Source organism: Caenorhabditis remanei, chromosome I, assembly GCF_010183535.1.
Source record: "Caenorhabditis remanei strain PX506 chromosome I, whole genome shotgun sequence".
NCBI classification, from domain to species: Eukaryota; Metazoa; Nematoda; class Chromadorea; order Rhabditida; family Rhabditidae; genus Caenorhabditis; species Caenorhabditis remanei.
The window spans coordinates 11,971,926-11,985,974 of record NC_071328.1 but is presented as its reverse complement, the minus strand read 5'-3'; the positions used below and the strand labels follow the sequence as shown (position 1 = coordinate 11,985,974).

General features: G+C 37.5%; 7 protein-coding genes across 7 annotated transcripts; 4 read left to right on the top strand and 3 right to left on the bottom strand.

The window, feature by feature from the left end:
• Positions 1–52: 52 nt before the first annotated feature.
• On the top strand, positions 53–2,129 carry GCK72_002677 (uncharacterized protein; the record flags this gene model as incomplete). The annotated part of the gene is made up of 10 exons (XM_003111888.2): positions 53–141; positions 191–294; positions 343–452; positions 497–835; positions 880–1,088; positions 1,134–1,259; positions 1,302–1,386; positions 1,433–1,666; positions 1,798–2,028; positions 2,073–2,129. 10 exons carry the CDS (start codon positions 53–55, stop codon positions 2,127–2,129), a joined length of 1,584 nt encoding a protein of 527 aa, XP_003111936.2.
• Positions 2,130–2,281: 152 nt separating this feature from the next.
• GCK72_002676 (uncharacterized protein) lies at positions 2,282–4,342 on the bottom strand (the record flags this gene model as incomplete). The annotated part of the gene is made up of 6 exons (XM_053723544.1): positions 2,282–2,544; positions 2,597–2,800; positions 2,843–3,144; positions 3,302–3,389; positions 3,912–4,175; positions 4,222–4,342. 6 exons carry the CDS (start codon positions 4,340–4,342, stop codon positions 2,282–2,284), a joined length of 1,242 nt encoding a protein of 413 aa, XP_053592189.1.
• A 1,141-nt stretch (positions 4,343–5,483) lies between these two features.
• GCK72_002675 (uncharacterized protein) lies at positions 5,484–6,080 on the top strand (the record flags this gene model as incomplete). The annotated part of the gene is made up of 4 exons (XM_053723543.1): positions 5,484–5,534; positions 5,580–5,787; positions 5,837–5,918; positions 5,969–6,080. 4 exons carry the CDS (start codon positions 5,484–5,486, stop codon positions 6,078–6,080), a joined length of 453 nt encoding a protein of 150 aa, XP_053592188.1.
• A 724-nt stretch (positions 6,081–6,804) lies between these two features.
• Positions 6,805–7,631, top strand: GCK72_002674 (uncharacterized protein; the record flags this gene model as incomplete). The annotated part of the gene is made up of 6 exons (XM_053723542.1): positions 6,805–6,846; positions 6,904–6,992; positions 7,039–7,093; positions 7,139–7,304; positions 7,387–7,468; positions 7,520–7,631. The coding sequence occupies 6 exons, from the start codon at positions 6,805–6,807 to the stop codon at positions 7,629–7,631; spliced, it is 546 nt and encodes a 181-aa protein (XP_053592187.1).
• An 844-nt stretch (positions 7,632–8,475) lies between these two features.
• GCK72_002673 (uncharacterized protein) lies at positions 8,476–10,193 on the bottom strand (the record flags this gene model as incomplete). Its single annotated transcript, XM_003112156.2, has 6 exons — positions 8,476–8,902; positions 9,066–9,181; positions 9,228–9,305; positions 9,830–9,908; positions 9,959–10,029; positions 10,146–10,193. The coding sequence occupies 6 exons, from the start codon at positions 10,191–10,193 to the stop codon at positions 8,476–8,478; spliced, it is 819 nt and encodes a 272-aa protein (XP_003112204.2).
• A 47-nt stretch (positions 10,194–10,240) lies between these two features.
• GCK72_002672 (uncharacterized protein) lies at positions 10,241–12,271 on the top strand (the record flags this gene model as incomplete). The annotated part of the gene is made up of 6 exons (XM_053723541.1): positions 10,241–10,278; positions 11,374–11,482; positions 11,531–11,611; positions 11,659–11,818; positions 11,886–11,967; positions 12,016–12,271. The coding sequence occupies 6 exons, from the start codon at positions 10,241–10,243 to the stop codon at positions 12,269–12,271; spliced, it is 726 nt and encodes a 241-aa protein (XP_053592186.1).
• A 504-nt stretch (positions 12,272–12,775) lies between these two features.
• Positions 12,776–13,658, bottom strand: GCK72_002671 (uncharacterized protein; the record flags this gene model as incomplete). The annotated part of the gene is made up of 5 exons (XM_053723540.1): positions 12,776–12,938; positions 12,985–13,112; positions 13,161–13,293; positions 13,339–13,549; positions 13,592–13,658. 5 exons carry the CDS (start codon positions 13,656–13,658, stop codon positions 12,776–12,778), a joined length of 702 nt encoding a protein of 233 aa, XP_053592185.1.
• Between the last annotated feature and the right edge of the window lie 391 nt (positions 13,659–14,049).

Genomic DNA, 14,049 nt, shown 5'->3' with positions numbered 1-14,049 from the left:
CCTTTCCCGTATTTCTCCTGTGTTTTCAGCTTTTCCACAAATTCAATTTCAGATGAATGTACCCAGCGAAGATTTTATTGAACAACTGATGGAATTCAGAGAACGAAATGGAAGTTTCGATGATTTCCGGTTTATGTGCAAGTAATTTCCCCTAGAAACTGGAAATCTCTTCGAAAACATCAAATTTCAGACAAGAAATGCGAGAAAACCTCGTTAATAACTATTTCCCGTACAATAAGCTGATCGCGAGAGCACTTTTCAAAAATCAACACATTATGTTCATCGGAGATTCGTGTATGTAACTCTTCACAACAAAAAACCCAATTATCACCCAATATTCAGTGATTCGAGCAATGTACAAAGACTTTTTGGCTCTTCTTCAGACTGGAGACCTTTGCACTGTTCAAGATCTGCGCGTCAGCAATGAAGACTCGATTTTCGGTGATAAACATGTAATTTCTTCTTCGAAATACCATCTATTCCCATCGATTTCCAGATTGATTTCCTCGAGCTTGAGGCGAATCGAGTTTTCCGACAAGCCAGAGAATTTCAGTCAAATCAACATCTCATTCAGTACTTTTTCACGAATCGAGCGATGCGAGAAGACCTAGAGAAAACGTGTTTGATGATTGAGGCGACTGATGAAAGACCGGATATAGTTGTGATGAACTCGGCGATTTGGGATATTTCTCGGTTTCCAGCGAGGCTTTCGCAACGATGGACATCACAAAGTATGGACAATTTGGAAGAAGAAATTAACGTAGCGGAAGATTATTATAACCGGATCGCCATGTTTTGCAGACGAATGAGAGTTCTATTGCCGCCGACTTCAACCGTAAACAAATCGAGAAAACAACGAAAGAAATCGATTTATTACAGGTTGTCTGGGTACTGATGCCCCCATCATCCACTCCAGAAAGCAATGTTAGCGGTGGATTCTTAGCTAACAATCATCTAAAATTCTATGAAATTCGCGCCAGATTATTGGAAGCAAACGTTCGAGCAGCACAGATTGTCCGAGAAGCCGGTTTCGATGTGCTCGATTTATCATTTCATTTTCGGCTTTCCAATTTTCAAGCGTTTCGGATGTAAGAGAACTCAGAAAATATCGTTCTATGTTTCCTTATTTTCAGCAAAGACGGAGTTCATTTCAATAATATCGCCACACGCTTCATGAATCAATTATTAATCGGCCATATCGCCGATGCTTGGGGAATCGATATTAGGAGGAAATGGCCACAGAAACTAATTGATAAAACGTAAGAGCTTCATTCAACAAACTGCTTTGAACACTTATTTAGGCTCATCAAATCCCAACTATTCAACGTTGCTCTCGATTTCCTTCAAGATAGCAACAAATGGAAGCATAGGAACGAAGTTGTTCATGTTAGAAATAATTTATTTTAGCTTTTCGAAAGCAATACTATTTCAGCAACATCTTCGTACACTTGCCTTCGAAAATGTCAAGTTGCCAGATGCTGCCGGAAATCCGGGCACTATGACAATGCAACAACTGAATGAAAATATGAGAGTTTTGCTAATGTTTATGAAATTTCAAGCGAGAAGTCAATCAGATGCTGAAAGGAATGCGAAAGCTTTCGCCGGTCAAATTCCAGAAGAACTTTCGAGATTTTCACAAGAAGATTTGGTACAAATAGGGAAAATGGTACAGTGTTTTCGAACTTTCCATGTTTTCTTTACAGCGCTCTAATCGAACTTTTTCGCAGGTTCCTTTTTTTCTTGGATGCATTAAATAGAGTTGTTCAGAATACATCCGAATACTGTATTCATTTTCAGATCAAAGAGATGTGTCATGAATGGAAAGGTAAATTACCATGCGTTCGTCTGGCAACGACCAACAAGCGAGTACATGAAATTGGAGCGAGAAGAGTTCTGTTCGATACACCTCCATCGGCTCCACCCGGTATAAACTCCATTCCAGTCCCGCCGGTTGTTGAGGTTGAAGGATCATCAGTGAATATAACTCCATCGAGTGATGGTAGTTCACCGAGTGGAGTCCCGAATAAAGTGAATTTACTTTTTTCCTCCGGTATTCAAATTTCAAATTTCAGATTCTCCCTCCACATGTACCGAAAAAGAAGCGACGAGTCTCGGAGAGTAGACAATAAGATCTCTTGTGTATACATTCTTTTTTTTGCTCAAACACTACACGCCATCATCATCGATCTGCCATAATTACTGTTTTTTGTTGACCTTTTTTCCAACGTTTTATAATATGAATCATGTTAATGTCTAGCAAGGCATTTTACATTCATAAAGTTTATTTAAAGATCCAAAAAACCAAAATTAGCCCAATCGTCTCAAATATCATTCGCTTTTCCTCCTGTCCATTATATACCGAAATTTCAGGTTCCTCAACTATTTCTACATAATCATCGTCCATTATTTTCTTCACTTCCTCATCTTTATCACTCGGCACTTGATCGATTACTCCTGTTTCCAATTTACAGATTCCCACTGTTTTACAAATTTCATTAATGTATTTTTGAGTTATGTGGAAGTGAGGCTTTAGTCCGGTGATGTCTGTAAAACATAAATTTTCACAACCTCGCTCCGCCAAACTCCTCTTATTTACCTTGCACCCCAACCCCAATAAGCCGCTGGATACCAAGAGGATCTGATTCCACTAGAGGAGCTCCCCGACTCATTTTGCACGAATCACCAAGTGTATAATAGCTCGAGGAACCAGTCGTTCCACATTTTTTAACCGAATTCACCACTTCTGCATCACTCGACCACTCAATTTGCTCCACTCTTTTCTCTGATTCCTCTCCATATTCTGCAATTTTCCTTTTATTTAGCTCCCTCTCTTTTTGCTTACTTTTAGGTAAACAAACAACTGGAACCGTTGTCAGTCCCTTTCGAGAGACAGAAATCAACGCGAGGAAACCTTCAGAGTTCTTGTGGAATTCACAGAATCGGAGGAATATTATCTGAAATTGAAAATTCTGGAAGTCTGGAATGAGAACAAAAATGCGAACTTCTTCAACTTTTCTCCATTGTCGATGAATATCCAAGACATATCCATTGGGCTGATTCGTAAGGAAACTGGCATTTCTGTCTTTTTTGCAAATCGAATCGTTCACTGTTCGATTGTTATCCTTCCATTTCCACGTGGAGTCCCTGGAATGGAGTTTTAATAAAACCAGTCATTCGAAGAGGGCGGAGCTTTGACTAGTCCTTTACGGAATAAAAAAATATGCACAAAATGATCTGTTTATTATCAGAAGCTAAGCAGCGCTGGAATGTCTCGAACAATAAGTATTCTCAGGTAACTCACAAATAGCGGATAAACCATGAAGATGACAGAAGCAAATGATTTTGAGATATGAAGACGGCGTTTGAAGTGAGGATTGATGATGGTTTTGCTGAATTTGTCAAAGTTCTAAGAGTTAAGAGCCCGATTTTTAATAGACAATTTTAGAAGCTTGTTACTTTGTCCCAAAATATTGATTTTCCATAAACTTAAATTATCTTAATAGGTCAGATCTAGAGCTTCATTCTTGTATTAGCAGTCCACCGCTTCTACAACTGCGCCCCACCGCAAACGAGAGAGTATCGGCGAGAGACGCAGAGTCTTCTCTCGCGCCGGTAGAAACAGATGTTCACAGTTTTTGGCCTATTCTCGCATTTATTCATAACAATTTACAACAAATACTTTGTATTTATGTATTTGTCTCGGTTTGTACTTCGTCTGCTTCCCTATCTCGGTGTCAGTTGCCTATCTTCTAAAACCCATATCTCAAAAACTAGCGAAGTTGTTAAAAACTTCCTATCTACAAAAATGAAGATTTTAGTTTGATCTACACAACTATGCTTAGTTTGAAAAAATCGACTCAGTTTGGACTCCGCTATCTCAAAGTTCCTTCAGTCCAAACTGTCTTACTCACGTTTCGTCGTTGTCAACATCAATTCGGTGGAAGTTTCTTCAGTTTTCTCTGTCACTGTTACAGTTTCTTCAGTAGAATCCGTGGTCCCAGTTGTTGCATCTTCTGTTGTTTTCTTCTCAGTTGTCGACTCTGTTTCCACGTTTGTTGTCGTTGTTTCCACTTCAGGGATTACTGTAGTTTTCTTCTGTTCATTCATCTTTTCTTCTCTCAATTTCTGCTCATATCCTTCTTTTGTATAAAGCGGAGCCAGCCACAGGGTTTCACCTGGTAGAATAAATAAAATATAAAGATCTGACTATAGTAATGTTACCCAATGACTCTCCACATGATCCGAGTCGAATTTCATTCTCTCGGGTGGTCAGACCGTACTTGGATTCATCGCATAATGTTCCGATTAGAAGGGAAAAACTAAAGATTAGGGTTATTTTCATAATTTTTTTGGAGAAATGATTTTGAGATGGAAAGTTTTGATTTGAAATTGGATTCACGTTTCTTGAAGAAGTGGTTGAAAGCGTGGCGAATAGGAAACTTTTGGAGAGCATCATGGAATAGAAAGTGATTTTCAATTTGCTTCAAATTTATGTTTTCAAGTTTATAAAGTTAACATCTTCATTTTTGTAGTTGAAAACTTTTTGATAGCTCTGCAGGGTTTACAGATATTTGCAATCAATTTTAGCTGCTTGTTGGTGGGAAGAAGCAGAAGCACTAGTCTTCGAAGACATGTATCTCAATGAATATAAACGCTATCTAAAAATTGTTCATTACAAAAGCAGTCTACATAAAATTTTGTACATTTTGTTAGTTGACAACTTTTTTTATATCTTGGCTAGCTGTGGAGAGAAGTAGTCTTCGAAATGTAGCTCACAAAATAGTGACGGAGGTAAGAGTGCCTGACCCACTTGGTGCATTAGTACAGATCTCCCGATTTTCATTCCCCGAAGGAAAGTCTTTCCCCGATTTTCGTGGGGTTCCGTTTTGTGACACACAAGATGAAAAAAACATTTTAAGGAAAACATTAGTATGACGAGGATTTGTACGTGAACTAATTTATAAAAAATGGAGCACTTTAATTCCGAGATCTGATAACGTGACCAGATTAAAACCACGAATGCTCTTATCTGATTTCCACATCAGTACCAATTTATCACTCCAAACGAGAAGTTCTTCATAACGAACAGTGAACCATGGGTGCTTGTGACAAGGCTGACTTGTCCCAAAAGGTTATGTGCTGCGCCGGAAAGGTACGGTTGTGGGAGCTGAGCAACGACTAATCCGGTTCCCGGACAACTGGTAATTTCAGGTGCAAGTCATCATTCTTGCTGGAATATTCTTCCTCGCTGGAATCGCTTCTGCTGGTCTCATTTATTGGCAAATTAGCAGCTTCCAGAAGTTATATCCGTATGGTTTTGTTTACGTATGATTATCCGTATGATTGTTAGATTATCCAAACCTGGGTCCACCGGTAAAGTGAAAAATATCGTCCTTCTTCCTTTTTCAACCCACAAAATGAGGTGGATAAAAAACCGCCATGTCCAAACATTTGAACTCAAATTGAAAACAATCAATTTCAGAATGTATGACTGGAGTAGTTTTTACGTATTGATGATGTTGCCTGGTCTCATGGTTAGTCACTGTTCGTAGTTTTAGTTTCAGCTTTTTTATTTACAGGTGTTATCCGCTCTTTGTCTTTTTGCTATGCTTGGAATCAATCCGAAAATGTTACTCGTCATCTGCATTGCTTGGCCTGCTCTCACCGCTGCAGTTGCTGGGATCTTCATTTATCTTTCCTATCTTTTCGTAGAAGCGGTCCAAGCAGATGACCGGGTCAAGGTGTCCAAAAAACAGCTTGTCAAAGATTTTGAAGATCAAGGATTTTGTATGAAAAGTTGAATGTTGAAAGTTGGTGTTTACATCTATTCTTGCAGATCTCCTGTACATTATCCCGGGCAGTGCAGCTATGCACATTATCCTCGCTATCTACTGTATTGTGTTGCTCGTTTGTCTTGCGTAAGAACGATGTTCTGTTTGTTTTCCAATGCTTTTACTTCCATTTTCAGATGCTGCCAACGTGGTGGTGCTGGTCGTGATGAAGATTTGTATAGTTTGGAGGAGAATGAGGAAGGTGATGGCATTGAATCATCTACCAAAAGTCACATTAGTATTGAATGAGAACCGATGAATAGGGGAAATTTTACTCTTTGATATGCATTTGAATGAATTCGGTTTTATTTTTACAACGATTCACAATATACCGCTACGCAACGTTGCCATTAGGATTCTGTCACTACAGTTGATGTAGTCATTACAAATCATCTAACCATAGAACGTTAATACAGTACCGTGCAGTAAGATACAAAATTTTGCCGTTTTCTTTTGAAAATGACCAACTTTGAGAGTGTGTTACGGTATCACTGATTGTCCCACAAGGTAAATTATGTATAAACCATACAGACCAAGAGTGGAGCTTCATTTTTGTTGTTGACAACTTCTCTGGACGGAAACTATCTAGAGAGTTATGGTCATTTTTAGGGGACAGCTCAAGCTCTTTTTGCACTGAAATGGGCCGATTTGAGGGAGAAATAACATTGTCGATATGTAACTCTCTACATAAATGAAGTTCTACTGTTGTTCTGTATGGTTTATATGAACATAATTTACTTTGTAGGACAATCAGTGATACCGTAACGAATGTTTTTCCCTCGAGAAAAGAACCACGTAATATTAAAATACCATTTATTGAATAATTAGTACGTACCCTTGCCAATCAAGATAATAATCTCATTTTTCTGAAATCAAAACCACGCTGTCAATCATATCTCTTGTTTTCATCTATTCAGTTCTTAGTTCAATTTGACTAAAATTTTACTCCAATAACTGCCAAAGCTGTCGAAAAATGGTTGAAATGGATCATAGTGTGCTCGGGTTTCCCGCAAAGGTTTGTTCAGCGTAGTTGCGAGACGTTTTCAGTCCCAGTATAATATCTTTTTTCCAGAAACATGCACTCATTATGTCCGGAGTCTTCGCTCTCTTCTTCGTCTTGGTCACCGGAGTTGTTATTTGGAAAATTAATGAACCTACAGGGTGAGTGAAACAAAACAACATTTTTGGTCATAGCGTTTTATTTGAGATCAGTTCTTGGTATGAATGCTGTCTACTTATCTTTTATAGACCCGATCTGCCTGGTGAGTGTTTTCGGATTTTTGGATTTCGTACATGCTTGTTTTCAGTTTTCCCTTGGAATCGGGTTTTTGTGTCTTCTCAAGTGTAATTCAAAATGTATTCTCATTGTTTGCGTGCTCTGGCCAGCTGGTGTAGGAATCACCTGTGCTGTTCTCACCATTAAATCATTGACGAATCCATTTGAAATCGAATGGATCGGCAAGACACAACCAAGTAAGAATTTGTAGGCTGGAGATGATTGATTTTAAAGATAGCAGGCCTCGCCTCCTCTTCCCTTCAAAAAACTAACTTTCAGCGTTCTACTATACTATTATCGTTTCTTCATTTGTTCTGATGCTTGGATCTTTTCACTGTGTTCTTCTTTTGCTTGTGCTGGCGTAAGCTACTTTTTCTCGATTCTAGAAACTTCTGATGCTGGTTTTTTGCAGATTCTGTGCTCGTGGTGACGGAGGTGCCGAAGATTTGTATGATTTGGAGAAGAGTGAAAGTCAAAAGGAATCCGAGTCTTCAAATGAAAACGACAAAAGCAACCGTATTTAGTGATCTTTATGTTCTGTTTTTCGATTCTGTTAGAATGAATTCGAAAACTATTTTGGCCCTTATTGTAATTTTTGGGAAATCATCATCTATTCCAAACAAACCAAGACATTTATCTTTGTAATTGACATCGTTCTGATAATCTTACTAGTTTTTGAGATAAACTTCTTCCAAGAAAAGTGTTTAGCAGACTCCTCTGCTATTTGTTCCCTATCGGTTGCCTTTGCTGGCCTCTGCCGCAAAACCTCTAAGAGAGGCGCTTCTAGCTGTCCCTGTTCGCAGCGGTATATCTCGGTTCCCAAAGGAAATATCAAAAAGCTGCTAACTGACAAAATATTCACATAATTTTTTTAAATTGAAAATGTTTTTATATCTTTAAAGACAGCTAAGATAGAATGCTCCAAACTCTTGTTAGCGGGTGCACCTCTATTACAGGTTTTACGGTAACATGAGAGAGGAACCGAAAAGTTGTCAACTAACAAAATGTGTGAAATGTTATTCTGATAAATTTCTCAGTTAACAATTTTTAAAATAAGCATTTTAGTTTCAGAGATATTCGTCGTTGAAGGTATGTCGTACTCCTATTTGCTCAGGTTTTTATTTTCTTTTATTTATCGGGGTATATCTCCATAAATAGAAAAGTTACCAAAAAGTTGTCAACTAGTAAAACGTGTAAAGTTTTATACTGATTATATTTGCAGTTGACAACTTTTTCATCACTGACATTGTTTTTGAGATACACGCTTTTAAAGATAGGTGAGACGGGTCGGATTGGAAAAAAAAAACTTTTCAAGAACAAAAAAAATTCAAACAAGTTTTTATTGAGACCAATCAAAAATAAAGCAATTTAAAAAGCGATATGAGTAACTTTTTCATCCGAGTTCAACGAGTTTTCTCCCAAGTTTTTCAACGATTTCGAGGATTTTGAGCGAGTCGATTTGGAAGAAGACTCCTTTCTTTTCTGAGATTTACTGGATTTATCCGTGTTTTCTTGAGTCTTTTCCATTTTCGTCGACTTTTGAGATCTCTGAGACTTCTTCGATTTCTGCGACTTTCTCGATTTTCGACTTCCAGAATGATCCTTCTCAATCTGTTCCTCCCCAGAATTTTCATCTGAATCAGATCCAGATTCTTCAGGATCCGGAGACGGAGCTCCACGACGGATATAGGAGTTTCCATACGAGTCGATTGCAATATCAGTTGCTTGTTCAGCACTTGGAGAAGTCACACGAACCACATAAAGATCGGATGATCGTTTTGGAATGTAGAGGAAACTGAAAAAAGAGAGTTTGGTCTGGAAGAGAGAAACGAAAAAGGTTGCCTCAAATGAAACAGAACGAGGCAAAAGTAGACACCAGCGATAACGTGTCCATAATTCAAGAATAGCAATGCAAGATTTCCGCCTGAAAGTTCATTTCAATTGAATCCCTTATGAACTTCTCACAAGTATAATATTTCTTCAATGCTCGTTCGTGTTTATCTTCTTCTTGTGTCAACCCAAAACCAATCAATTTATAAGTAGTATGGTACAGGAAGAAAGTTAGACGAGTTCCCTGAAAACCGAAAGGTTAGAACATATACTCGAAGGATAAGGATTACCTCAAGAGCCATACAAATTCCGTACCAGATTTGATTTGGACAAAAGAGGAGGAGCAAGTAGGCCATGCTCAAAGCAAACTGAAAGTTAGAGAATTAGGTCTAGAAAAGAGTAAACTTTGAGATACAGTGCCGTGCAGTAAGATATACAATTTGGCCTTTTTTTCAGTTGAAAATGACCAAGTTTGAGAGGGTGTTACGGTATCACTGATTGTCCCACAAAGTAAATTTTGTATTAATCACATAGAACAAAGCAATAGCTTCATTTTTGTAGTTGACAACTTTTTTGTACGGACGCTCCTTATAGAGTTATGGTCATTTTAAGAGACAGCTATTTTTTATTTTGCACTGAAATGGGACGATTTGAGGGAGAAATTACTTTGTCGATATGTAACTTCCTAGGGAGTTTCAGTACAAAAAAGTTGTCAACTATAAAAATAAAGCTCTACTCTCAGTCTGTAGGATTCATCAAATACCTACTTGGTGCGGCAATCAGTATTTCTATGACACACTTTCAAAGTTGAACAATTTCTACAGAAAAGGCCAAAGTCCATAACCTTTTGACATTTACTGTATCATCTCAAAATCAACTCTTTCTGACTCACATAAACTAAAAATGTCATTGTAAAATGCCCCAAAAAGATGCCTTTAAGATCTGGAGACGCATCGAGTGGAAGGTTCACACTGAAAGAATACATAATGTTATAAATTGAACTGAAACAAAGATTACTTACTAATCAATGAAAGAGAGGAAAAGTGTGAGTGAAAAAGCTGCTCGAACTCCAGAGTGAATGAAGAAATGATTCTGAAATTGAAAAATGAGACGGTTGTGAGATAATGCTTTTTGGAGATAAAAGCAATTATCGCACTCTCAAATTCCGCCGACCCTCAACTGCTCTTCTCATTCTCCAATCAACTCACCTTGGCTGCGCATCCCCAAATACTTTGGTTAAGATCAACTCGACTCATTCTGACAAGCAGAAAACTTGAAGTTTGAAAGTTTCTTTGATTTCTCTATGCTGACGTATCCACCGGATGTTCTCTACCCATTACAGTAACCCAAGGACATTCCGAGGTTTCAAGTGTCAGGTTACCCTGTCAGAGGTCATCCTGGAATCGAGAATACAAGAGTTTCAGCAGTTTTAAAAACATATAAGGAACAAATCGACCGGGAAGAAGATCATGAAAGTCGATCTTACTACGAAAATTGGGTGTCTCAAGGCAAATGTAAGTCAACAAATTCTGATCTACGCCTCCAATAAAGAAATCTGTTCTTTCTCTTATTATACAGTCACGACCCCTAACTTCTTTCAAATAGGTCGGATTGTCCTGGAACTTTGAGGAAACATTTATTGTAAAGTTTTTGTCATATTCAATAAAAGTTCAGTGTAAAAAATCATGTTTCACGAGTTTTATGTAAAATTTTGCGACACATGAAGAATGCGGCTCTTGCAGTTTTCAGTTGAAAATTGTCAACTTTGTGGTGTGGCACGGCCTCCCTGATAGTCTCACAATATCGATTGCTTATGGACTTTACAGAACAAACATCGAGCTTCATTTTTGTAGTTGACAACTTTTCTGTACGGGCACATCCTAAGAAGTTACAGGCAGTTAATGTAAACAGTTCAAAAATTTCACCTTTTAGCACTGAAAAAAGGCAAAAATTGCGGGAAATTTCTTTGACGATTGATAACTTATTAGGATGTGCCCATACAGAAAAGTTGTCAACTACAAAAATGAAGCTCGATGTTTGTTCTGTAAAGTCCATAAGCAATCGATATTGTGAGACACCACAAAGTTGACAATTTTCAACTGAAAACTGCAAGAGCCGCATTCTTCATGTGTCGCAAAATTTTACATAAAACTCGTGAAACATGATTTTTTACACTGAACTTTCATTGAATATGACAAAAACTTTACAATAAATGTTTCCTCAAAGTTCCAGGACAATCCGACCTATTTGAAAGAGGTTAGGGGTCAAAAACCCTTGCGGAATAAGATTATGGCCGTGACTGTAGTTCTGTTTCCAGGCCCATCTCTTCATTATCTCAAGTCTCTTCTTTTTTCTCACCGTCGTTCTAACTGGAGCAGCAATCTATACATAGTAAAAGCCCACCTAATATTCATGTTATCAATATTTCTATTCTAGCTTCTTCATCCCAAAAGAGTTTCTTGGAAGTGAAATTCCAGAGGAGGATATGACTAAAATGAAACAGGACGTTGTGTTGAAAGGACTCGGAGGGCTCACAATGATTCCGGTAAGGCGTATGACTAAAGCTTTTTTGTTTCAAAGAAGTTTTTTTCAGTTTGTAATATTTACATGTGTTAGTGGAGTAATGGTTTGTGTCAAGAATACCAATTTCTATGCAATTTTCGCAATGATTAGTGTGAGCACTCAGAAGAAGGTCTGATAAACCAATCGATACTTTTTCAGTTTGGAGTAAGTGTTGGATTTTTGGGATACAATGGATATGTTCTCTTCTATGAAAAACTGAAGTATGTGTGGCCTCCGTTTGTACTAAAGGAAGTTCAATCGCCAGTGCCACCGGGAATGCCAATTACAGCAGAAGATATGGTAGTTTATTTTACAAAAGGTAGTGAAAGTTAAGAAATAAGGGACTGCAAAAATCTGTTTTTTAATACTGTAAGTTTATATTACAGTTCAAATCAGCGCCATTACGTTTGCAATGTTCGCTGTCGTTTCCATTCTTGTCTATTGTTCATTCATTCTTGCTAATTTGAGGTTTGTAGTTTCAGAAAAGTTGCATTTCATATTTCTTCTTGATTTCAGCTTCCTGTATAAAGCACCTCAACCTCTTCCACGACCTCGTCGTCGTGCACCCATGAGACGTCATGAAGAAGAAGATGTTGATGAAACTGATGGGGATGATAATGAGAAAGAAGAAAAAGAAGAAAAAGACAAAAACGAAAAAAGTAAAAGGAAGAAAAAAGAAGAGAAACCTAATGATAAAGCTCGAAGTGAAAAAGGGACTGGAGCTGGAACGGAACCTGGCACTGGGACAGGCACCGGGACTGGAGCAGACTAACATAACAATTTTGTTTATAATTTTTTACTCGATTTTTTGTCGGATTCTCTTTCTTAATTTCTTATAAACGTTCATTTTTACAATGAAAAACTTTTTTAACCATTCGTTGACCTGCAATTTAATGGAGCATTTAATTTTTAATGAGATGGGTCTCACAACGAGAAGCTACTGGTACCTCAGCAATTTTTTGTTTTTTCCTCCGAATTTTTCGCTGATTTTTTTTCCGGTTTTGAATAACAGCGCACCAAAGCTGTTTTCACGGTATTTTTGAACAATTATTGCTTAAAAAGCTAATTTTATTAATGAAGACCCAGATAATCTACTTTTTACAAATGTTTTAGTTGAAAAACTAATCGCAAATTGTTTCGCTCCAACTTACAAGACCATCCTCCCTGTTGTCTTCAGTAACATGCATTTTTTCAGATGAACATGCCCTCTTGTTGATCTTTCGATCATATTTCATGATAATTATATAAATTGTACAATTTTTAGACAAGAAACAGTTTATTGAAGATACTTATCAACAAACGAATTATCACAACTTGGAGTACTGTACCAATCTTTCAAGTTGGCATACGATTTTTCTTTCAATTTAAGTCCTCTAAACTTTAACAGTTTCTGACACAATTGACAAAACCCATAGTTCTCACTGCTGGATTCAATAATTCTAAACAAAATTTTACTAAGGAATTTCAGAGAATCTTCGAGCCAACCTGTACTGTTTTCTCCATTGGTGATACTTCAAATACTTGTCTTTATTTGATGAGACTGACTTTACGAAACTAATGAAATCTTCAAGATTTTGGAAATCATTCACCGCGATATACATCTCATCGGGAATCTGGGACAGAAATTTCGGTTATTTCAACATTAAAATGGACAGAATCACCCCTAAATTTCTATAGATTTTCCTTTCAAACACGATTGGAACCATATTGTACCATCCTGCTTTCTCCCAAAACTTTTCGGTTACATAATCCTCGCAATTGCTATTCTCAAAGGCGATATAGAACTTGTAGGGTCTGAAGTTTGTTGTAAAAATTTGAAACAAGGGATAAAAAACGGACGATAACAGTTTGTGAGTACAATTAGGCGGTCGAGCAAATCTCGGACACTCTTTCGGTGTATTGTTAAATGCGTTTCCCATCAAATCGATATTCATTCCTTCACTTTTCAATTTTTCAGTGAATTCCACTCGTCTATTCCTACTTGAGGCACGGGCATTATTCAGCCAGATAGCTTCTTTTGTTTTAGAATTCCAGATTTCGGTGAGGTTCACTGAAACACAACATGTAACTTTTGACGGAATTTGAAACTAACCAAATTTCTCATTTTTGACCAATGCACCATATGGATGATGAACATCAGAATCTCTTCTATAAGTCATTGTCCAATTGAAAAAGTATTTATATTCTTCTAAATAAGAATAGAATGGATTCTCTTGAGTCATCATCACGTAAGGAACATCGAATCGACGTGGAAATTTGAATTCCGATAGTAACTACAAAACTAGGATTATAGACATCCGGACACACAGACGTACCTGTTCATTGAAATCTCTGGAGTGGAAAAGGACACCATCAGCTATTGAAAAACTAGTTTCTTCGTTAGTAATGCTACAGTAGGACTGAAATCGAAGTTATCTTGCAACCGCGCTCTACCGAACAGTTTTTTTTTCGGTGGAGCGCAATAACTTACCTTCACGTCTTCCGGACAACTTTCCAACCAAGAATTATTAATTGGCTTGCCGAAATAATTAGTTGCAGCGAAAATTAACA